Source organism: Salvia splendens, chromosome 4 (genome assembly GCF_004379255.2).
Source record: "Salvia splendens isolate huo1 chromosome 4, SspV2, whole genome shotgun sequence".
Classification (NCBI taxonomy): Eukaryota; Viridiplantae; Streptophyta; class Magnoliopsida; order Lamiales; family Lamiaceae; genus Salvia; species Salvia splendens.
In genome coordinates this window covers 9687747-9712921 of record NC_056035.1, presented here as the reverse complement: position 1 = coordinate 9712921, position 25175 = coordinate 9687747, and the positions used below count along the sequence as shown (strand labels likewise).

Sequence of the window (25175 nt, the reverse complement as noted above, 5' to 3'; positions counted from 1 at the left end):
GTAATCACAAAATGCTTATATCAATTATTCTTGATTATATTAAATTTGCTTGATATGCATTTATTTCTTGAGTATTACATATCTGAAAACATACATTTAATTTTAAGATCTTTTAATTCTAAATGATGTAAAAAGGAAAAATATATAAGGGTCTTACTACGACTAATTTCAATGACAAAACCACCGAGAGACACCTACAACTATTAACAGTGGCAGAGCTAAAATTTTCCTTCTTGGGCCCCCCACCGTAAAATTCCTGGCTCCGCCACTGGAGTCCGCTATTGCAGATGCTCTTAAGATAATAAGAATATTAGGCTCATGGAGAGGGAATGTTACCCACTAGCTATTAATTTATAGTACAACAAATTAATTTGAAAGTTATATTATGTTAGGAGCTATTCTACTTTAACTTATAATTCAATTAAATATATGCAGATAGGTCTTGTTTATTAGTGAAAGTTGATTCGCGGTTGGTTGATTAATAATTAATGACGCATTAATTTAGTTGTAAGCAGAAAAGACAAAGCCATTAAAGCAGTAACACTCTTGAAAGTGAATCGGTCAACATGAACTTTGATAAGAAAATTTCCACTTTTATTCTCTATATATATGCGATCTTGCAATTGGAATTTTTTTAAGAAAAATAATATTTAAATCATATTTTTTGTCAATCTCATCACTTTTAAAAGTAGCTAACTAAATTGTAACTTTTATATATTTTTTAACTGTCTCACACAGCTAAAATTTTAATAAAATTTATTATAATTTTTGTATTTATAGTTATTATATTTTCACCAATTATAAAATAATCATCTAAAGTTGGCCACCATTAATATCTTATTAATTTGGTTATAAAGTAGTAATATTGCTATACACATACAATTTCGGAAATTATATATGAAAGCAAGGATGTGAAACGTATGAAAGTTTAAAGACTAAAGTCCTAAAATGGTCCTTAACATATTGCGTTTTTTTTATTTTAGTCCAAAAAATTATCTTTTGAATTATTCGGTCTCTCACATTTGAAATCAGATCACATTTGGTTCATTTTGGACGGTTTTAATTATCGGGTCACAAATCCGTCACTAGTCCGTCACTAACTGGAGTCACTGATCCGTCACATTTTTATACCTTTCTCTCTCCCCAACTTCGCAGCAAATCTAGAGAGAGAAGCGCTATTCCGATTTCTCTCAAACCTCAAATTTCACAATTTACTGCACCTCTGACCTCATTCCTTTTTTGCTTATTCACTTCCAGCTGATTTTTCGCTGTCGGATCTGAATCTGTTTATTTTTTGAAAGGTGAATAAATTGAAGCTCAATCTGTTTGATTTTTTTCATTTTGTTCGCCGGAAGGTTATGTTTTCGTTGAAAAATGAGCTGATTGTGTGTGTTTTTTATTTGATTTGGTTAATTTTGGCTGATTTAAGTTGCTGAAAATTTGGGATTATTAGCTGAATTGATTACAGCGAGTGAGGTTTTGTGTTGAAATTGTGTTTTTGGTGTAGGGTATCGACGAGATCGGCTTAATCAGCCAATATTTGGGTTTAGCCACGAAACCATACCGTGGAATTCCCTCAACCACAATGGCCGCACCCTGCGTGTATTAGTGACGGATTAGTTTCTCCCAGTTAGTGACGGATTAGTGAAGGATTTGTGACCCGATAATTAAAACTGTTAAAAATTTGACGGAACCGTCCAAAATGGACCAAATGTGATCCGATTTCAAATATGAGGGACCGAATAATTCAAAAGATAATGTTTTGGACCAAAATAAAAAAAAAACAGAATATGTTAAGGACCATTTTGGGACTTTAGTCAAGTTTAAAATGTAAATGTAACTTATTGAAACTACATGATTGTAAAAGAGCATTTACAGCGGTGCTCATGCGGAAGAGCAAGCACCGTGTGCTCTTGCCGACGGCACGACCGTGCTCGATAACAAGAGCACTACCGTGCCGAAGAGCACGCCTATGTGGCGCATCCTGATTGACTCGTTTTTATTCCGTAATTTTTTTTTAAATTCATAAAAAAATTGAAAATAATCCGGAAAAAAGAAAAAAAAATATTTTCGGATTCCCAAAAATATAACCGTTTATTTATCATTTTTTCAATTTTTTTTGAATTTTTTTTAAAAAATAACTATCCCAAAATCATACCACATTCATCATCCATTCTTTACATCAAATTATCTCTTATTCATACTTCAAATTTTTCTTATTATGAATTTAATTAAGTAATTTTTAATTTTTAGGATTTTAATTATGTAATTTTTAATTTTGTAGTAATTTGTAATAGTATTTCGAATATTTTTAATATTGTGGAAATATTTTTAGTAAATGAAGTATTTAAATTGAATAATAGAATGATGAGACCCTTAAGCATGCTCTTGCAGAAGAGTATGGATGTGGATGTTATGCTCTTGCGGAAGAGTATAAAGTAATAAATGAATAAAAATGAGTCTGGTCCCACATCCATGCTCTTGCCAAAGAACATGCATGCTCTTTGGCAAGAGCATGGATGTGGATGCTCCAATTGAATCAAAGTAAGCATGAATTACCTAAAAAAGCTTTTATATACATCTCTTAAAGAATAAAGCGTCTAAATTTTTGGTTAAACTTAACCAATTTGCAAATTTAGAACGATGGATGGAGATATCATTAGCCTAATTAAACTGAATTTGGTACCTAATAAAGAATTCAAAATCATATGCGTCCAAGATATTGTAGACTCGAGTTAATATATACTCCCCCGCCCCATTAAATATCTACTTTTGCTATTTTCGTCAATCCCTTATTAATTGTTCATTTTCACTTTTACCATAAATGGTAAATAAGCCACACATTCCAGTAACTCATTTCACTAACATTAATTATAAAACTAATATATAAAAGTTTGACTCATATTCCACTAACTTTTTCAATTCACTTTCATTTACATTTCTTAAAACTCGTGCCGAAATCAAAGTGGACGATTATTATGGATAGAGTAAATCTCGCCCATAGTAAGTCCATAAACAAGAATATACATGACCTAAAACTTTTTTAGAGTTTATGGATATTGGTTTCTAACTTAGGTTAGATCAAAGAAAACAGGATGCTACTATTAGGTAAAGATGTACTGCCATTTTCATATGTATTGTTACTTGTTTTAAAGTTATCTTGGTTGTGATGATATACTTCCATCTAGACATGCACACGGGTCGGAAACCGCCGGTTCCAGTTCATGATCCGGCGGTTCACGGTTCATCATTCCCATGAATCAGAACCGGTCCGCCAAGGGTCCCGGCGGTTCCGGTTCCGGGCCGGTTCGACGGTTCGTCAAAATTTTTTTGGCATTTTTTTATTTGTTTATCTATAAAATGTGCATAAATAAAATTCAAAAAAACACGATGAAAGTTACAATTTTATTGAGATTACAAGTTACAACAATTACAAATCACAAAAGCCTTGAGGTCTTGAAGTCTTAAACAAAAATTTAAATACAACGAAACTACTAGTCAACAACGAAGCTAATTACAAATTACAAAAAAGACTTAGAAGTTCTGAACAATAAATTTATAAGTATATATACTCTTAGTCGGCGAATGAGATCTTTTTACATAACTAAATTGAGGACATCGTTAGCAATTCAACTTTAAATGTTGAGTTTAGTCTAACAATCAACAATTATAGTAGAATTGTCAAAAGTTTCCCGAATTTAGACTTATAGAGAAATCTATTTCATCGACTAGAGTACATACAAATACAATTATTTAATTGTATTTGCATATTTTTAAAGTAGAAACAAATGGGAAAAAAAAAAGAAATAAAGGAAAAAGGACTTGAGCTCAACTTAAATTTAAAATTTAAGTTGAGGTGCATACGTATCCCCAATGCTCATTTGCATTAAGGAATCAAAGCTCACGTAGTTCTCTTACCTTACTTACCTATTTGGCTTGGCCGACGGTTGACGGTTGGCCTACGATTCATCCCCGGTAAATTCTTCTTGTGATCTCTCCTGACGGTCATCCCAATCATTTTCTTGTTCTCTGACGTCAGCTTTGGCCCAATCATCAAGTACCATCACGGTTTCCATATTTTTCGCGGAGAGCTTACTTCTTGATTCATCCAACACATGCGAGCCAACACTAAAAGCGGACTCGACGGTGACAGTGGAAGCCGGAAAATAAAAAATCTCCTTGACCATTGACGCAAGTATGAGAAAATCTTTCTCGTGTGTTCCCCACCAATCGAGTACGTCGATTTGGGCGGGATGAGTAAGACCTTCATCACCAAAGGAAAAGAGTGAATCGAAATATAAATCTAACTCACTTACCATACCTGAGGACCTTCCGCCAGTGTTGTAGCTGTATAGGTCGGCTAATTGGGATTGCGTGTCGGGGTCATCATAATCGGCTTGAAATGCGAAGCCAAAGTTATGTTGTTGAGGAGGGGGAGGTCTTCTGACTTGGTGGGTACTGTTATACTTGGCTTCATATTCTGTGTAGAGAGCACACAAGTTAAACTCGAAGGTTTGTTGGATAATTGACAGGTTCGGGAGGTTTATTTGAAATGTTTCTGAGAGGTCTACTCCGAATTCGTCACTGGTATCCGATTGCAATGCTTTAAGTGGACCAAGATCAATAGAACTCAAATTGTTATAAAAATCTAAAATCTTGGAGGTACCGGCTAATTTCCATTTTGGATCCAAGACCTTTGCAATAAAAAACACCGTTGGAATCTCACTGAAATACTTAAGCCATTTCCCAATCATATAATATAAAACACACATCAATTCAGGTGAAGAGTAAGCATTTTTCGTCGCAGTTTTAAAACCAAGTGATATATACATGTAATGCTCTAAAACACGAACATCAGTGCAATAATAAACACTCGATAATTCAATAGTTGCATTTTTGAAATATTTGAACAATTTAAATAAAGCCACGCTATGATCCCAACAACTATGCGAAAGATATAAATCATGAACGGGATAGGTTCTAAAAAATCACACAAAGAATCTTTATGCGTCAAAGTAGAATTCAGACAATCATATGTCGAATTCCATCTATGAGACACATCCATGGTAAAATTCGTATATCTTACATTCTTTTGATGGCAATACTTCTTCCAAGCTTTGCCAATAGGTGACTTTTGGTGGATTAATCTAACTGCAGTTCTAATAGGACTAACATGCTTTTGCCATAATTCAAGCAAATCTTGTACACATAAATTCAAAATATGACATATGCATCTTTGATGAAAATACTTACCTCTAATAACCGGAGCACAAGCCGCAATCAAGTCATTAGTACTTGCAGTGTTGGCAGTTGCACTATCAAAACCAACAGAAAATATCTTATTGCATAATTGAAATTCATTCAAAACTTGAATAATTAAAGAAGCAATTTCGGGTGCAGTGTGTGGTGTCTCAAATTCTCTAAAACCAATTAAACGTTTATTCAAAGTCCAACTATTGTCCACAAAGTGAACCGTAATGTCCATGTATGAATGCCGGTTAAAACAATCAGTCCATACATCTGAGCAAATGTTCACTTTGTGTCCCAAGTTTAGTAAATAACGTGATAATTCAACTTTTTTCTCCAAACATTGTCTAACGGTAGATCGTTGAACGGTCATTCGACCTACTCTTTTGATAGCTACGTTCAAACCACTTTGCATAGTAACCTCAAATTTTTTGTCATCATAAATATTAAAAGGAAAAATGCTTCATTGCAGCTCATCTAGTCATAACGTCAGCAAATTTTTTTGATCATATTTAAAAAGAGGCGTACCTGACGAACCTGAACCACCGGGTTGGAAGTTTAGTTGGGTTTGGGTAGAGGTAGTGCTACATTCTACCGGATGCTTTGTCACCAAATGACGACGGAGGGTGCCATATCCCCCACCACTCGCAAATTTGTAGACTTTATCACAGTAGTTACAATATGCATGAAACGCCGATGTCTCTTCTTGAGAGTGCGGATCATGAGGACTTGGAATCACCACCTGGACCTTCTTGTAGCGTTTAACAAAAATATCAGATTTCAAAGCTTTTGTAGTGTTAGTGGGTGGAGGGGGAGGAGGCATGTCCTCATTTCCGCCGGTGCTAGACGAAATATGAGAATAAGATCTATCATCATTGTTGTCCGAGTCCGACGATATAGACACGTCGTACTCGTCATCTTGTTGTTGGGAACTACCACCACCCCTCCCCCCACCTTGATGCATTTCAGCGAGTAGCATGACCATCCTATGATCTTCTTCTATCTATAAATATTATATAAGTTGAAGTTTTAATTAGGAACACAAAACAAATAAAAAAAACTCAATCTTATGAAATTATGAATTGTACAAATAATTTTATTTTTAGAACTTACTTGCATGCGTTCAACCGCCACTCGGGAAACCTCTTCCATAACTTCTCGACGACTAGGTCGCCTTGATTTTGAGGGATGACTACTTTGATCTTGGGCAATTTATTTGCCCCGATCACCACGTCCCGGTCCACCACGAGTAGAAGACATTGAGATTGAATATGGAGTATTGAATAAATGGTAAATTACGAACACAACAACAAATATAGTAGTAAGTAGTAACTAGTAAACAACTTGAACAATTAGAGAGAATGAGGAGAGAGTTGAGAAATTGAGATTGAGAGAAAGAAATCATTGTTAACACAAGAATGGAGTGAGTAAAAATGATGGGGGAAGTAGGGTATTTATAGGAGTAAAATTGGAAGAAATAAAATAAAAAAATTTAAATTTCAAATTCGGCCTGTTTACCGCCTGAACCGGCGGTTCAGTCCAAAACCGATGGTTCAGTCCACGGTTTCTGGCAAAAAAACCGGCGGTTTCTTACCAGTTATCAGGCCTATACACTGCCACCTGAAAAAGTACCGGAACCGTCGGAAACAGGCGATTTCTGACGAAAACCGGCGGTTTACGTCAGAAACCGGCTATTTTCGTCACAAACCGCCGGTTTTTCTGCACACCTCGCCTGCAACCCTACGCCCTAGCCGGAATCTGCCCTTTGGGACCGTTGAACCGCCGGTTATGGTTCGTCATATTCCCGAACCTAAACCGGCCAGCTTGAACCTCCAAACCGCCGGTGCTGGTTTCGGTTTCGGTTCCGGTTCATGAACCGGCGATTAACCGCCGGGCCGGTTCGGTTTGTGCATGCCTACTTCCATCGTTCTCGCGAGTCGGTTCAATTTTTATTTTCATCTATCCCTTGAGAGTGCGTGTGCGTCCATTCCTCTTTTAAAAACTAACTCTTAAATTTTTACTACATTTTTAAAACTGATTTTGTAATAAAAATTTAGAACAATAACTCACCCTTTATCCTTTAACAACAGAAGATTGTGATCAATTTTACACTTATCTACATATTCCTTAGATCATCTCTCGATTCCATTTATTAATACCAAACTATTTTAAAACTAGTGCCTATAAAGAATGAGCATATGAGACGTAGAGTGTATGTTTTTACTAGTATCTCGTATGATTAAACCAACTATATATATAAACTCGAGCCTGGTGAAAATGTATCACAATCACAATTTAAATATGACAGTACATATGAAGAGGACATTTTGTTCTTGTTTCAGTTTTCTTGGTAAGGTCAGCCATGTAATCATAACAAATGGAAAGGAGATGGAATTATAATGAGTTGAGTGCCACACATGTAAGCTTTGAAAAATGAGGGATAGCATGTGATAACTTTAACTATAAACAATAAAAAGAAAAAAAGAATAAAAACTTTAACTATAAACAATAGAACATATATATGCGTACATAAAAGTCACAATAAAAATTCAAAATTCATCCACAATATGAACCTCTACCTATATATAGGAGAAAGATTGGTTATTAATTTCGGCACCAAAACTTGTACTAATAAATTAAAATTTTTTGGGTAATATGATGGAGAGAGATTGAAAAGAAAAAAATGAGAGAAATTTGACGTTTATATCCTTAAATTCTTCCCCTTTTCCTACACGCAAACTCATTAGGAAAAAGGGAAACCTCTTTCTCTCTCCCGATTTGCAAGTGGGGGCTTTTTGGTCTTTCTGCTCGTTGCTTGTGGGATTCTCGCTTCGCTTTTCCCTTTTTCTACTTTAAAAAATAGCCGGAAACACACAGCCTTTTTTATAGCTAACTTTGTTCAAATTAGTTTTCGACGAAACAAAATAAAGAACCGGAAAATATGAATACGAGGATTTCCCTTATTTCTACGCAACCAAGATTTTCCAATTGTCAATGTTTGAGAATCCAGTTCAACTACATGACAACCTGTCCCACGTTACATTCAACCTCATTAATTATTCATTTATTCCTATAAATTCCTAATATTCAACACAATACCACTTCTCAATAAAATATTTAAAAACCCACTAAATTTACTGAGTCGATGACTTGTTACACACAAATACATTCGGGTTGCTATCAATAAGTTCGATTATTCAATCGTACTAAATCTAACGCTAAACTTATGGTCCAATTTAAGTTCTTAATTGTTACTCCAATTATATTAATGTAATCCCTCCATAATAATTTAATTACTATTTCTTTGGCCACTTTTGTGAATTTATGTCTTAAAACTACTAACTACCACAGTTTTAAGAATATAATGGCAGGCTACTAGTACTAGATAGATAGTGGTAATCCCTTAAATTAGTAATGAAATTTTTTGTTGAATATATTTAAACATTCATGTTGCTTATCAAATAAGTTTCCAAAGAAAAAATAAGCTGAGCATCGAGAGTTCTTCTCTCTTCTGACATCATTGATTCTTTTGTTTCAACTATACATGGACAATTTTTTCGAAATAGAAAAAAAGCAAGAATTTGTGCGTGAGGCGTTGCTCGTGGATTGTTGTTAAATAAAATACTAATCTTGCTTTCTTTCACTCAATCGACGGCATTATTATTCTCTTATATTCTGTTTGTGCGTGTAGTAGTGCAATTCCAAAAGAGAACCTTCCATCTCAAATATGTTCATGGCTGCCGCATAATTAATTTAATGTTGTTAGTAAAATTACTCTTCTTTTAAAAACTTAGGTGGTCATGATCAACCATTTTAAAAACTAAAATGAAATGAAATAACTATAAATTTCTCCAATCTAAATATACATTTGTAATATTATAAGGTCAAAAAAGAAACGTGAGAATCGCGATTGAACTTGCGCACCAACCATTAGTCCATAACCTAGTAAGGAAATCAGAACTACAATGGGTTGTAACAAAGACTCAAAAGGATATAGCTAGGTTTATCATTAAACCAAAAGATGCTAACACGATGAGGTAAATGTTAGTAACTTATAATAATGCTTGTCTTTAATTGTAGGTAAAGCAATTTTGGATGCGACTACCGTGTAACGTACTAAGAGCACCCACAGTAAGAGCGCCGATCGGCGGCCTCCCCCACCGCCTAAATCCATCCACGCCCATTGTCGATCGGCACCATCGTAGTTAAAATTTTAAATTATTTTTTAGCCCTTTAACTAGTTTTTTGTTACCTCAAAATTACAACGAATATCACAAATATGAGATGGCGTGGTTCTTGACACCTGTTAATATTTCAACAATTTTAATATTATTAACTTTTTGTGCAATTTTTGTCATACTCACTCTGATTTTTTAAAATAAGAACATCTAAAATGGTATAAATTTTAATGTAAAATTAGTAAAGTAAGGGAGTGAAAGAGAAAAAAATGGGTAAAATAAAAGAGGGGAAGAGAAAAGGTAGTTGGATTAGTGTTAGTGGAGTGTAGAAATCCATTTCTTAAAATGGAATTTTTTTATTTTTAAGAAACAGATAATAAAAGAAAGGTTTTCTATGTTTAAAAACTGTCGAATAACTGACAAACACAGATTTTGCATGTTTTTAAGGACTAGATTTGACTTGTTTTAAATGTCAATCATGCAAATTATTTTCTTAAATTGCATATGTTATACATTTGGTATTTTAGACGTGTTTGTTGATAAATGATAGAAAAAGATAGAAAAAGGTGTAAAAATGGCCAAAGTGCAGCAGCCTCTGTTCGAGCCCATTATGGAAGCGATTTTGAAGTCCAATCAGTACCTACTAGATACCAGTCTCTTCGTCTTCGAAAGAACTTCGCGTGGATACCTTAAACATCTAAATCGGAGTTCTGTGCAGAAAGTTATGGCCATTTTACAAACATCGCGCAGTGCAGTCAAAATCTTGCGGAAATTAGGCGGAAATTCACGGAAGAAAAGAAATTATTATATTGTGAAGCCAAATCTCTCATATTTCTTGTAAGGCACGAAATTTATAAAAAATAAACCTTTTTCCAGCCTATAAATACCTCTGAACCTAATTCATAATCTTTATCTTAGAGCCTCCAATCCTTCTCCATCTCTACACCTCTTTCCATTCCATAATACACACATAATTCATCCATCTTCCATTGGAGCGGAGCTCTGCAGATCCAGGCAAGAGAAGACTGAAGATTGAAGATTCAACCTTGGGTTTTATCAATTTCTTTCATGTCTCGTACTTTAATTGTAGTTTTTACTTGTCTATGAGTAGAACATCTTTTGTAGAATTTTTGGTATAGATATTCGATTGATTTTCCTTGTTAGCTCTTGCAGTTATTTGATTTATCTGGTGCTTTCTATGTTCAATTGATTAGCTACCTCTTGAATACATGTTAGAGTTGATTAGAGTACTCGAGAGACGAAATAATTGACTTGGATAAAGGGATAATTCACACCTTAATTCAATAGAACTCGGGAGAGTTGAGGTTTTGAGTGAGGTCTTTGATCTTATATGCTTTTAGGAGTTAGAGGTTTAAGGGTTAGAAGGGGACTTCAATCCTATCACCTAATCTACAGGTTTCTCACCTCGGGAGGGGGTTTAATCTATAATTGTGATCGACTTAATAGCTCTGGAGACCGTAATTCAAGGAAGTCGATTGTGTTTTTGGATCCTAAAATTCTACATTCTTAAGCCTGCTTTGTATTATTTCTTTTTATGTTTTCCATTTTTTTGTTTATTTCTTTCAATCTAGTTTAATTAATCAACCAAAAAATCACGTGTCTCTGGATAGTCAGTTGCAATCTTATTCCCTGTGTTCGATATCCGGTACTGACCTTTAGCTATACTAGATCTACTCTGTATGCTTGCAGGTATTTTTAGTGCTAATAAATAGTGCATCAATAACATTGGTCACCGATTGAACCAACATGGCGTTAGCATTAACTTAAAATTCTTGAACAATTATAAATGTTTATTTCCGGAAATTAACCCAACATTAATCAGTTGATTACCCTCAAATCTCACTAGTGTTGGCCTTCAACCAAATCCAACTGTGTTTTGTGCTTCTAATTATATATTGATGAATAAATGTTTTTGGAATTAGTTGTGCACTCAAATTCTCAATAATTACAAATATAGAAAAATATGAAAAAGATAAAGGACCATCCCATTCCCCCTATTTCTTTCCTTCATTTAAATAAAGATAAGCTATACTGGTAGACCATTTGTGAAGAATCTAAAACTCGTTGTCATTATCAAATCAAGAGGATCCACTTGGTAAAGCTTATTGCCTTTTCCAGTATTATTTTGTACGAAAAAACAAGAATTGCTTGTATACCAAAATTAGTTTTATCGAACAAGAAAAATGTTCTAATTTGCTAATCATGACGTGCACACTAATACCCCATGTCTTGTTTTTTTACAGCTAATTTTCTTAAATTGGATTATCGCTTACTGGAATCTTGATCCAATTATTATTAGATGAGTCCCTATTTTTCCCGAAATACTATCAAATATCAACGGACGGTCATATTAACTTATCCCTTAAAATTTTGTAACAACAGAGGCCGAGCCTTGGATTCCCTTTCAATTTTTTATTTTTAATTTTTATTTTTAAATTCTTTGTTACTTCATACAAATTGCAATTACATAATTAAAATATGAAATTCCATTAAATGAAGAAAATTCCATAATAAAATAATCTAGAATTAATCAAAATTGAAAAATAAAATAATCAAAAGCAAAATTATTATATAAATAAAATCATAAAATTTAAAACCTAGAATACCATAATTTACAATTATATTAATCGATATATGCTTCGAAGACGCACGTAGTTTCTTTCCATTATAGTGCGAAAACATGAACAGTATGTTGCATATACACGGAAAATAAGAGAAAATAAATCAAAACTCATTAAATGAGCCAATTACCCTTCAAATAATTTTCATGTTTTTTTAAATAGTCGTTTAAGATATACTCCCTCCGTCCCCAAAGAATATGCACTTTGGGGATGTCACGAGTTTTAATGTAAAATTGGTAAAGAAAAGAGAGGTAGAGAGAAAAAGTAAAGTTTATCATGAACTAATAATTAATCAATATATTATCCAAGAGTGGTATAATTTAAAATATTATTTTTAATAAAACATTTGTCAAAACATCCTTGAGGATATTTCTAATCGCACTTTTGCATACGATTTAATGCAATAATAGTGTTAGCACCGCCAGATACTCCACTCGTTCCCCATTACGTGTCTCAATTTTTATTTGGTTCATCCATTATTATTTGTCTCTCTTCATTTTTACCATTTTTCGTAGTATACTCACATTTCACTAAGACTCGCATATCACTAACTTTTTCAGCTCATGTTCCTTTATATTTCTTAAATCTCGTGCCGATCAAAGGAGCACATATTGAGAGACACATGGTGTATTAATTATTATTCATAATTAATTTGGAACGCGAAAAGCTTCCATCTATTAATATGTATTACTCCCTCCGTCGTGTGAAATATTGTACAGTTTTGCAATTTTGGTCCGTCCGTAAAAAGTTGTCCACTTTACTTTTTCTATTTTTGGTAAATAGACTTCACTTTCCACTAGGTCTTTACAACTCACATTCTATTATAAAACTAATATATAAAATGTGAGACCCTCATTCTACTAACCTTTTCAACTCACTTTTCTTCACATTTTTTAAAACCCACATCGAGTCAAACTTGGACAATATTTCATGGATGGAGGGAGTTGTATTACATAACTAATATCATATGCTCAAGGTTATATACAGAAACGCAGAACAATATCATAATTATGACACTTTTAGGTCATAATTAGGTAATTTGTAGGTCATGCTAACAAAGCATGACCTAAAACGATCTTAGTATGACATTAAATCCAAATATTATAATATGACCTAAAATTGCTTAATTATGACCTTCCGTGTTTTTGGTTAATTATTGACCATTAGATCATCTAATCCTAGGGCTGAGATTTGGTCTGCATTTCTGGATTTAAACACATACTTATTTTGATCATCTCCCTATTAAGATATACACATAGTCAAGACAACATATTTCAGTAGATAGCATTAAAGGCTTGTCTATTTGTTGGATCAATTCAATGATATACTACAATGATGTCGTTAGCCTCATTAGGGAAGAGAACTTTCGAACTGACATTAAAACTTTTTGCGATGGATAGCCAATACATATCGGGATTGTGAAATTCTATTTTACTTCTATGAGGATCTGACTAAGTCACCTACTATGATGACCTGTTACACTACCCAGTGTACAATGCATAAACTTAGAGTTGTTCACTTATTTGTATTCATAAAACATAAGTTTATAAGTCGGACATTATTGTGATAAAATTACTTCTACTCGTAACAAGAAAATGAATGTAGAGTTATTTGTTTATAACAATTTGATTTGTACAAGCACTCGAAACATGTTTTTAGTATACTAACCTTAACATATACCTCTAGTTACTATTTGATGTTCCCCTTTGTTTCATAATATACTTAGTTCTTTTCTTATCTGTCTCGAATTTTAATGAATTTTGGGTAAGAGTAGTCGAATGATAAAATAAATCCACAGATATTGCAAGAGCTCTGCATTTATTTATAAATGTCAAGTGGTGGAATATAAATATTAGTTATTTATGCATATAATGAAAAAATATATAAAAAAAATTGTAATAGTGACCAACAATAGAATGAATAATGTTTAGAAGAAGCAGCTAAAATGCGAAAATAAGCAATATTTTGAGAGATGGATGTAGTATTATGTTTCCTTGAGACTTGTTTTATGAGTCGAAATAAAAAATAAAAAAAAAAACTCGGGTAGTTACGGGTTCGATGTTATGAGATCCCCATAGGGTTCGATGTTATGAGATCCCCATAGGGTTCGATGTCTATAACATCGATGCTATATTCTCTCTAACTTTTGTTGCGATCAATTGGCCCATCTAAGAATAAAAAGTTAAAACAAAATTTGCTGGCCAACTAACTGACATTTTTGTAGTTTCCTATAGCAACGATTTACTATATAAGCATGACATAGGGGTGACTTCACTCGCAACTTTTGGTAATTTTAGACCCATAATAATCCCCACTTTACCCTCGACACCGTCCTTTATTTACCATCCAATTCATCTGTTTGGGTTTTGGATGAAAGGGTTCACAGTCACACCATCCTAGAGTGTCCACTATGGGGAGCCCGTGGCTATAGCCGCGGGTTGGGGGCGGAGGGCGGGCTGCTATAGTGGGGAAGTTGTCCGGAGGGCAGGCGGACAACATTTGGGGGCGGTAGGGGTGGCGGAAGCGGGATAGGCGGGGTTGGGGCGAGCCCGCGGCTGGGGAGAATTAGCCGCGCCTATAGGCGCGGCGCCCATAGGGGGCGGACAACCGGCGCGGCGGATTCAATTTCGATTTTTTTTATTTACCTATATAAATATCACTCCCCACCACCTATTTTTCACCATTTTCACAAAATCCATCCACTCACTATCTACACAACCACTCTTTAAAAATGCACCGAGACGACGACGAATCACCCGACTCTCAGGAATCGGGCTATGGCAGCAATCCATCACATCCGTCGGGCTATCCTTCGCAGCCATCGGGATTTGGCGGTGGCGGAGTTTTTAGTTGTATTTTAGTTTAATTATTCGTTGTATAATTTTACCGGTTTGCAATACAACGAATATTCGGCCCTAATTACCTCGTTTTCTATTTATTTACACTGCGATTATTTTAATTACAAAATTTGTGGGCTATTGGAGGTGTCCACTATAGTGGCGGAAATAGAATTTTGGGGCTGTGGACAACAAAACTGGGGCTATGGACAAAAACTGGGGCGGAGCTATTGGGCGTGTCAGCCTCAAATCAAATCAATTTCAAACCTCGCAACGCAATTAACGATAATAAGATACTCCAAGATAGAGATGCTGAAAATTGTGAGTTAATAAAGGAGAGAACGTTGGGTTGTTTTTAAGTGCAGCGGTAATTCCAATAGAAGCAGCAAAGTTGCGTGAGGTAGCAAGAAATGTGAAAGCTTTTGGAAGAGGAAAACAAGCCATGTTATTGTGTTGGTCCAACTTTTGTTTATTGTATGCGTCAAAGTAAGGGATAGTGTGTGAGATTGAGTCTTGTTCACGCCATTTGCTTCCCTCACTCTATTTTATTCCCTTCAAATCCCCCCATTACGGACTACTACTGTATAAAACTACCCCAACTTTCCCCCTTCTTCTTCTTATCTCTCTCTTCTTCCTCCTCTTCTACTTTCTTATTTATTGCATGTGCGTGGTTGCATATATTCTCACTTTTCACGACTTATAAGAGGACCATTTTCAACAGCACACACCACTAAGATCAAACACCATTTCCTAGTGATAGATATGGAGAAAGTTAGCCTCATAAAAAATGGGGTGTTGAGATTGCCACCTGGGTTTAGGTTCCACCCCACAGATGAAGAGCTCGTGGTACAATACTTGAAGCCCAAAGTCCACTCCTATCCCGTTCCCGCCTCCATCATCGCCCATGTCGATGTCTGCAAGGCCGACCCCTGGGATTTGCCAGGTAACTACCTCAATATTCACAATACTCGGAAGATTCTTTTTTTTTGGGATAATTAATTAATGTTAATCAATGGTAATGGTGTGTGATCACAGGCAATTCGGAGCAGGAGAGGTATTTCTTCAGCACAAAAGAAGTCAAGTATCCCAACGGAAACCGGTCGAACCGGGCCACCGTCTCCGGGTACTGGAAAGCAACCGGTTTGGACAAGCAAATCGTGAGCACGAGGACCCACCAGGTCGTCGGGATGAAGAAAACCCTTGTCTTCTACACCGGTAAGCCGCCAAAGGGCTGCCGAACTGATTGGATCATGCATGAATACCGCCTCCCGCCGCCCAAGCTCAGTCTCTCCCCTCCACGCTCCAATCAGCCACACGAAAGCTGGGTTCTCTGCCGGATATTTTTTAAGAGAAGGGGGGGCAACAACAACAAGGCCGGCAGCGGCGATGACACTCCAGCGCCAGTATTCTACGACTTCATGGGGAAAGAGAAGGCGAACACTAGCTCCGGATCGAGCGGGATCACGCAGCTTTCTTCTTCGGAGGTTGAAGAAGAGAGCAGTTGTTGCAATAGTTTTCCCTCCACTTTTAAAAGGAAACACCCTTCTACTTCTAATTAAGTGTGCTATACTAAACCTTAGATTTTCCCAATATTTCTTTTTTAAATCAAATAACCATCATCATCATCATCATCATTAATGCTATTGCTATTGCTTTGCTTTCTTGCACGATTACCTACTAATAACAACATTATTGTGTTCCAAATTAACTAAACCAGAGTTTCAACTGTTTCACCATGCAATTCAAGAAAGCTATGTGAAAGCAGAGGATGGGCAAAAGTTAAAGATGGGAAGAAAAGTGGAGCATGTGCATACACGAAATCTAGTTTTACATAGATTAAACTTTTTCGTTTTCAAAGGCAAAATAATTTTAAAAAGAAAAGAGAAATACTAGTAATTTTTTACCTGGCACGAGAGAATAAGAACAAGATCTTTGCAAGATCGCTACATGGCATGAGATTCCTTGGAACCTAAAAAAAGACAAACATTTCAAGAACAACTTCCCCATTGAAGAAGTTCAATAATAGTACTAGTATTAATTTGGGAGTTGAGATTTCTTAAAATGCTAGACCAGAATCACAAGCAACAAAATTAGGCTTCTTTTCTTGGGGGAACAGAAATAACTAAACTTTGAAAACAGAGGACCAGTAGGTGAGTGGAGAGTCTGAAAATTCTTCACAATCATCTCCCACAAGTTAATTCATTATGCAAAATCACTTTGATTGGGGAATCCAACCTTCATTTCAATTCTTTGGGCCATGTATGGTAGAAAACCATGTCTCTAACTGGACACCAATATAAAATAAACATATACTACTACATTGTGTGCCTAATGAGGAATACTATAATACGAATTCATTCTTAGATTAAATGAAAACATTGTGTTGAAATATTAGCAAAAAGATTTTCCAACTACTATAATACTACTTCATTCTTAGACCTAATTAAACACGGAAACGTATATTTTAGTTCTTGTGTGTTCGTACCTTGTGTATTTTTTAATGAACACAATACATTAGTCTAGTGTGTTATGTACAAGCATAGGACATGCAAGGTCTTCATACAGAAACCCCACTAGTAGTTGACTCACCTTCAGCAATATTGCATGCGCCTAGTATTAGTATTTTTATACAGCTACTAGACAACAAATACGTAAACAAGGGATATTATTTAAACCAAGATAAGTTATGGTGATGAGAATCCCCCCATGATTTAAACTAGGTGGCAGTGCTTTTATGTTGTTGTGAGGCAGGTTATGTGATGATTTCAGGTTGTTTGAGAAGGGCGTATGATTGATGAGATCATTCAAAGGAAAATGGTAAATAAAGGGCTTTCCCAAATGAGTGACAAGTGGGGGCTCGAGGGATTATGGACGGCATATACTACAATTAACACTCCTAATTATAAACCTAATTGTAACAAGGGAAGAAACATGTACAAAAAAGGCATAATATGAAAAAATATAAAAGACACATAGAAACAGAACACCAAATTATTAAAATTGCCGACCAAACCAAACTTCCTAGTGGCAGTGGTGTAGAATTATCCAACGCCTGTTGGAGTTCTTCACGTCACCCTTTCTATAAGTTTATCTCACCTTCCATACACATCTCCTTTTCATGTCATGTCCGACTGAAAGGAAAACAAAGGAAAGCTGCCATTTTTATTGCAAATTCTCCACATTACATCTTCAATTGTTTTTCTAGAAACTCTAATGAATTTCCTGTTTATAATTAATACACAGTGTAAAAAGAAAAAAAAAAAGAGAAGGCTCATTTTTTAAACTGATAAAAGTAAATATACTAGGACTAATTTAAAATTTTTCTTTGGAGTTGAATTGTGAGAATTTTCCAACTATTTGGATATAAAATGCCATTTTACCATAATATTATGAAAAGAAAATTATTTTCGTGAGCTGACTAAGTGTGTGAGGTGGACAGGGTTAGTGGTGGGGTACAAAGACAAATGAAATATTAATATAAGCAATTAGCATCACCATAAAAAGGGAGGCCCACCTGTACGAGTTGAGGAGGGAGGGGCAGTTTGGTCAATTTAACGGATGAAGTTGAAGTTGCAGACAAGGAATGTGAATAATTTGGCAATTATGCAAGTTGGAGAATTCAACGAGGCACCACTTGCAGTGTTTTTTGTTTGCACAAAAATAAGTATTTTGAGAAGGTTGCTTAGAATCTCTGCAACAGAGACATCTTAGTATTTGTTTAGCCACATTCAAATAAAACGGCCTCTACATCAACATATAATAAGTCCTACCCAAACGCCCCCCTCTTCATTTCAACTCAAGGATTTCACACGCTGCCTACCTATACCAACCATGACTATGGGACTACTACTCATCACAGTTTGCCACAATCACTTAACACCCAGATGGTTAGCTAATATCTTCAAACACTTCTAACTTCTACCAATATGTTTTCCACCACCACATGCCTCAAGATGAGACGGTACCCATATCCGGATCCAAACAATAATATCACATCTATACAGGTTGAATCCGGGCATAAGTTCCATCTTAGAAATCTTGACCTGGTCTTGCAAAAGACAAGTAGTGGAGCCCAAATAGTAAGGGAGCTTCAATATCATAAAAGAGTAATTAAGAAATTGGACCATCATATCCTAATCATGATCCACATCTTTTCTTATATAGAACTGGAATAGATCAATGATTATCTGCAGCAGGACAGATAAGGACCGCATAATTAGGTCAGCGGTATCACATTGAAATAAAAGGACATGGATTGAACGTAGACAGTAGACACAGTAAATAAGAAGGACGAAGAAACACGGATTTAGATTCTTAAAACCCCAGGGATAGCATCAGTATTCAAGAAAGAAAAGGACTGGTTTGGAATTTATGCTTCCAGTCGTTTTATATCCATCAGCAGTAACTTTGTCATCTCTAAGACGGACCACTTATTCTCGTGGATAATACACTTTCCTTATTCCTGTGAATGTAGGTGCAATATATTATCCCTTATTGAATCCTCAAATCTAAGATTGCTTCATCTGAAGTGGTATCTAATAGTAAAGTCCTAGCAGTCAATCCACAAAGGAATCATGAAATTATTATAAAAGGCAACCCATTTAAATAGATAGCACACCTTACCGGAAGAGGGTGAGAGCAAACAATATAATAAACAAGAGTAGCTGTAGAATTATCGGTTTCAAGTCAAAACAAGACCCAATGAGACATAAACTGAAAATACTATATGTTGGTGCACATTGTTGACTTAAACTAACCTATAAAAGGAAAAATCAAGAATATCAAAACTTTGGTTATGCAATTTGAGGCACAAAGACCGCAATATGAATAAGCATTATATACATCGACATTAGTTTTCCTAGTCCCATTGTCATCCTTGCGTAGATCCCTCACTCACTCATTTCGTCTCATCTAACCTTGGGGACTTTGGTGTCCTTGGCAATATTTCCGCTACGTTCAGTCTGTGATACTTCCTGGTGAGGCATCTCAGAGCATACCCGCAAAACAGCCTCATTCTGAAGAGAAGACACTCATGTCAAAACTAGATAACACGACCAACCCCCACCCCCCAACACTCAAGAACGGAATAAAGAAAGAAATTCAGAAGGAAAATTTACTGCAACATACAAATCGTAACTTAGTTCCTACAGATCAACATGAGATCATCTTTCCCAGCCAGAAGATAAATAGAGAACCTGATTAGAATATTGTTCCAAAATTAAATATTTATGTTATTAGAATCTGAGTAATGTTTGGGTGCTGATTTCCTTGCCAACCCTTGCTGGATCCATTAGAGTCAAATAGTACGAGTCCCAGAATTTCAAATGAATGTTTAGCATAGTACTTAGGCAGGCCTCGCCTGTAAGTTTGGCGCTCATCTGCCTGGGTAGAGTTTTTTTACCTTTCAGAGGATTTCCATTGTTTCAGCTACTGATTCTGTTACTTTGATTTTCCAGCAACACCAAATGAGATGTTAATTTTCCTCTTTCATTGTTACTCTGTCACTAATACTTCTCAAGTTTATTCAATCTTGAATAATAACAATAGACTTCAGGCAGAGCTTGCTAAAGCTCAATGTACCAACTTCTGAACATACCCAAGCACAAACATGAGATTAAGGGTTTAAGCTCTTAACTTAGTTAAGTTCAATGATTAGAACTAGTTCCTTTGTCAACTGTAGTCTCTTGAAACTCACAACAATAGCTTCAAACAGGAATTTATTAATGTCGACCATCGTCCATGGCAAGTGTATCATCGACGAGGAAAGCGGCCAGTGGCACGTGATCAGCAATGCATGGACGAAGAATGAGGAGTTCTTTGCAATTAAGTTTCAGTATTAGTAGTTATCTCTTAGATTTAGTGGTTATCCCTTTCGATAAGATTTTGTTATTCATTATAGAGTAAGATTAGGTTTATCTTTCAGAGCCTTGTAAACTCTTCAGTATACCACTTAAGTCTTATAGATGAATGGGAGAGGTGTGAAGAGTAGTAGTATGGATACCACTGAAGTCTTTCCGAGGCCTTGCAAGATGAAGGCTTTCGCCTGTTTTCTTCCATTGTTCTTTCAGTTATTTTATCTACTAATTTCCATTCATTCATAGTTTCTTTGTTATTTCATCAAATGTGTGTTGTGTGTGAGTCGACACTTTTCACTACATAGTACATATCATTTACACTTGAGAGAAATACCAAGCAATATTACATATGGAACATCATATATGAATTTTGCATATAGCAGTTGACTGAAGCACATATTTAAGTCTAGTACTCTGCTTGAAGTCCTCTACAAGTCAAAGACAACCAAAATGCAATTTTTTTTGCAGAAAATAAGTTGCGTTAAGCGTTTAGGAGAGGATCAAATTTTTTTCAATAGTAGGGTTCATGAATGTTATGGCATACTGTTTTATTGCGGTGGTAAGTAAAATAACAACATAAATTTTCAATGAACAGTGATGAAGAGCAAGACAGAGTTTTCAAATATCCCGAAATTCCCAAACCAGTGTTGTAATTTCATCAAAGTGACTACAAGGTAAACACAGCCTCATCACGAGCTTAATCAATCTGTCGGCCAGGTAGAACAAAACTACACTCACTACCGTAGAGTTCTCAATGTCCAAACACAGTCATCATAGAATGCGCAGTCCATGATCACGTTAAAATCAAAGCATGAAACAGTTTCAATTTGAGTCTGCAACTCATATCTTCAATTTGAATGTACTATATTATTGGAACAGCTAGTGATGTAGTTCGGTCACTCTAAGATCTAATCGCAGCTGTTAACATACGTATTTCATTTTTTGAGAAGCAAAAGAGATAACCCTTGAAAATCATTAGTATACGAAGAAAACTGTGCTACGAAATCTCATTCGAAAAGACTTTCATCATACAGGTCGTGTGCATAGCTTAATTAAAGAACACTCCTTTCTTCGAGAGAATACAGAAGATAATGGAAACCATCCTAGGGTTCATCATAACGGCACATATAACGGTAAATTTGCTTTAACTAATAGAACCTGCCAAACGCGAGGGAGGCGTTTCTTGGCATTGGCTTTGCGGGTGGGACTTGGGAGTGAGCTTTATTCTCTTCCAAAGAAGGCCGCCGGAATCGTGGTTCTTGAACAAAATGCACCCCACACCGTCGCCATAGTTTCTTCTTTGCACAAAACAGTCAAATCTTCTGTTTCCAGAGAAAAGATTGTTTGTATGCTTGTGCAGACATTAAAATTTAAAGGGCTCTGTGATATGGGCCAAGCCCAAACTGTACATTAAAACCCTATAGAGCGAACTAAATTTCTGGACTTTGATGAAATATTACTAGATTCACTTTTGTATTTTGTAAATTTTTAAAAAAATACTCCGTACTAAAAAAAACTGCACTAAATAAGTAATTATGTCATTGTGTTTCTCGCTATTTAATTTTATAAAGAATGTAACCATAAAATTGAAAATAATCTAGTGATAATTATTTGATTCATTGTGTAGTCAGTCACAAGAATTAGCATTTGGCCATTTCGTTCTGGTTCATTTTTATTTGTGATTTATTAGAGGTAATTTAATTTGCAAGTCCATGAGATGAGATGAGATGAGTGTACAAGAATCCAAAATTGCATATTCCAAGCTAAGAAGTGGAGAATGAAACAAGGCCATGATTTAGAGCATCAGATAATTACACGCAATTCATTAGCATCCTCCGATGTCGTATGTCACAGAGCCCACCAGCTCAGGCCCTTCTAATCTTGAGTTGTTCATAAAACTGCAACAAAAATGGTGCAAGTCAAGTGAACACACAAACTCAAAGAAATTGAAAATTGCAGCACCAATGTAGTATGCATTACCTTTGTTCTGTGAGTTTAGAAAAGGAGCCAGATGTAGGAATTGTACCACACAAATCGTTATTCGACACATCACTACACAAAAACAAATGGAAACCAACTCTCAATATAACCACCCATGAAATACTACTTTACTGTAGTAGTAAAGAATAAGTTTCAAGAAAAAGTGCTCACAAAATCTTGAGGTTTCCAAGCTTGGTGAGCTCCCTTGGTATTCTCCCTCTCAGTCTATTACCGTTTAACCGCCTAAAAACATCGGTGTTTATTAGAAACCGAAACATAAAAGAGGACTGCACAAGTAGGATGGATTGAAACTCACAAGAACTTGAGATTGGAAAGATTGGACAATGAAGGAGGGATGGAACCAGTGAGGTTATTGTGGTACAAATCAAGGCTCACTAGACTCCTCAATAGCCCCAATTCACCCGGAATCGGCCCCATCAAGTTGTTCATGTACACTTCCCTACAATACCCAATTCAACCATAAACAACCAACCAATACTCCCATCAAATTAGTGCTTCAATCAATGCAACATTTCACCTCAGATGATAACAACAACTGCATTCATTCATTGAACTAATATGATGAATTAAGCAGCATTTATTTATCATCTTGAACAACTACAACTCCAGAAAATGAATGCACTCACAGATATTGGAGCCTCTCCAGCTTCCCCAGCTCAGGAACAAGCTTCCCTGACAGCTTTGCATTTCCAAGATCACTGCCAAATTCAACTCAAAAATCAAATCTTTTTTCTTGAAACTAAAATGTATGTAAAGCATGATAAGTTACAGGCGAGTGACTCTATTTTGAGCATCACAGGTGACATGAAACCAAGTGCAGGGGTCCACCAAGGTAGGATCCCAGCTTTGCAAAACATTTTCAGGGTCTTTCACAGCCCTCCTCAATGCATAAAGAGCATCACCTAATTCCAACAAAAAAAACAAACATCAACCAAATGCATTTTCTGTTCTACTCTTATAAAGCATGAATCTTTACCTTCTGAATTTGCATATATGGGTGCTATTAAATGAATTAGGAGAAGTAAATGGAGAGGAATCCTCAACGCCATGTGTGGTTTCAATTCTTGAATTATTGGAAGAAGATTAATGAGGTTTTGTTACTATATTGTAGTGTTAGGAAGAAAGAAAGGCAGGGAATCCTAATCCATGTTGGGGAATTTATAGAGCCAATAAAAGGGAGTAGTCAATTCCACGTAGTTATATCTGGGCTTGGATCCCCTGCTGTGCTGCCCTCCACAGCAGGGGCTGCTGTTCCATACAGCATAATATTATATAATAAATAAAAATAATATTTTAATTTTATAATTCATGAATTAAATATTATGCTGTATGGAACAGCAGCCCCTGCTGTGGAGGGCAGCACAGCAGGGGATCCAAGCCCGTTATATCTTGGTTCTGTAACTGTGGGACTCTGTGTCACACACTAGTGTGTGTGTGTGCGCTGAGTTTTTTTTTTTTTTTTAATCTCAAAATTTTCAGTAGATGGCTATTTGTTTTACCAATTTCAAGACACTGCATATTCTCATTTTTTGAGTTATTGGGATTTAACTTTTCAACCTTTTTTCCTATTTGAGCAAACAATAGGACCCTTTATATTGTGGAGGACCATTGGTTGAAGAATACAAAAGGATCTCTTTCAAAAGAAGCATGCTTTATTTAAATATGCATTATTTTACCTTTTACCATATATATTCATAAATTACCAAAGAAAAGGAATCACAGCAGTGCTCTGGCCGTTTGCTCCCTTTTATATAAACACTACTTATTTGTAATTTTGTTTTAAATTTTACATTTTCCCTTACAAACCCGCTGAATTAATATTCATATTCTTAATTTAATATTTCATATATGTGTGTTACATCCAAGAGCAAATTTATTTTAAATATGTTTGATTTCGAAGAACAGATGTTACATATCCATTCGCTTGGTTTCTGATTCTTTGATTCTTAATTAACTACTCCTACTTCATTTATTCAATATTAATTGAATTATTTAGTTCTTTCCAACTCTCAGGCACAAATATGAGGTCTTGGCAAATGAGTTTCTGACAGCCAGTGGGTTAGGCATCTCCCTTAACGGGTTATTGCGTACCCTGATTGAACCCTCCACATGATGTCGGGCCGGAGTGTGGGGGCCGTCAAGGCGATGGAATCGCCTTTTTGCCTGCAATGAATCATTTTTTTTATTTTGGGAAGTTGAAAGATAATATAGTCATTTCTATTTTTGATAAAAAATAACAATCTATTTTACGTTATTCTCTATTTATCTCTCTTACTTTATTTTGTCCTACTTTATTCACTAACTAACGCACAATTTTTAATCTCCGTGCTAAAAAGAAGTATCTCTATTAATAAGGTGAGGGAGTATGTTTCTCTTAATTAAAAGTAATTACCACGAGAAACAAATATACTCTTG

At 35.5% G+C, this 25175-nt stretch overlaps 3 protein-coding genes across 7 annotated transcripts in view; 1 reads left to right on the top strand and 2 right to left on the bottom strand.

The window, feature by feature from the left end:
* LOC121798419 (DEAD-box ATP-dependent RNA helicase 21-like) overlaps positions 1-25175 on the bottom strand; it is a 794448-nt gene that overhangs the window by 414007 nt on the left and 355266 nt on the right. The window lies entirely within an intron of this gene.
* Positions 15302-16571, top strand: LOC121798460 (NAC domain-containing protein 83-like). The gene is made up of 2 exons (XM_042197480.1): positions 15302-15847; positions 15940-16571. Exons 1-2 carry the CDS (start codon positions 15667-15669, stop codon positions 16461-16463), a joined length of 705 nt encoding a protein of 234 aa, XP_042053414.1. The 5' UTR covers positions 15302-15666; the 3' UTR covers positions 16464-16571.
* Positions 16691-23915, bottom strand: LOC121798465 (leucine-rich repeat protein 1-like). 5 transcript variants are annotated; one of them, XR_006050058.1, is made up of 9 exons: positions 23737-23915; positions 23530-23662; positions 23387-23458; positions 23056-23199; positions 22911-22982; positions 22740-22811; positions 22575-22657; positions 21918-22081; positions 19553-19919 (listed from the first exon to the last, which is right to left on the bottom strand). XR_006050058.1 is itself a non-coding variant. In XM_042197488.1 (8 exons), exons 1-7 carry the CDS (start codon positions 23807-23809, stop codon positions 22585-22587), a joined length of 639 nt encoding a protein of 212 aa, XP_042053422.1. In that variant the 5' UTR covers positions 23810-23915; the 3' UTR covers positions 16691-16873; positions 22575-22584. The 5 variants fall into 5 exon arrangements, 4 of the variants coding, with proteins under 4 accessions (XP_042053422.1, XP_042053421.1, XP_042053420.1 ...); XM_042197488.1 differs by lacking the exons at positions 19553-19919; positions 21918-22081 and adding an exon at positions 16691-16873; XM_042197487.1 differs by lacking the exon at positions 21918-22081.

Bases quoted from the DNA above. Each gene is read 5' to 3' on its own strand.
- LOC121798460 (XM_042197480.1), top strand. From the start codon at position 15,667: ATGGAGAAAGTTAGCCTCATAAAAAATGGGGTGTTGAGATTGCCACCT. The intron at 15,848-15,939 runs GTAACTACCTCA...GTGTGATCACAG, and splicing joins CGACCCCTGGGATTTGCCAG to GCAATTCGGAGCAGGAGAGG.
- LOC121798465 (XM_042197488.1), bottom strand. From the start codon at position 23,809: ATGGCGTTGAGGATTCCTCTCCATTTACTTCTCCTAATTCATTTAATA. The intron at 23,200-23,386 runs GTGAGTGCATTC...TGGGTATTGTAG, and splicing joins CTGGAGAGGCTCCAATATCT to GGAAGTGTACATGAACAACT. The intron at 22,983-23,055 runs GTGAGTTTCAAT...CGATGTTTTTAG, and splicing joins CTTTCCAATCTCAAGTTCTT to GCGGTTAAACGGTAATAGAC.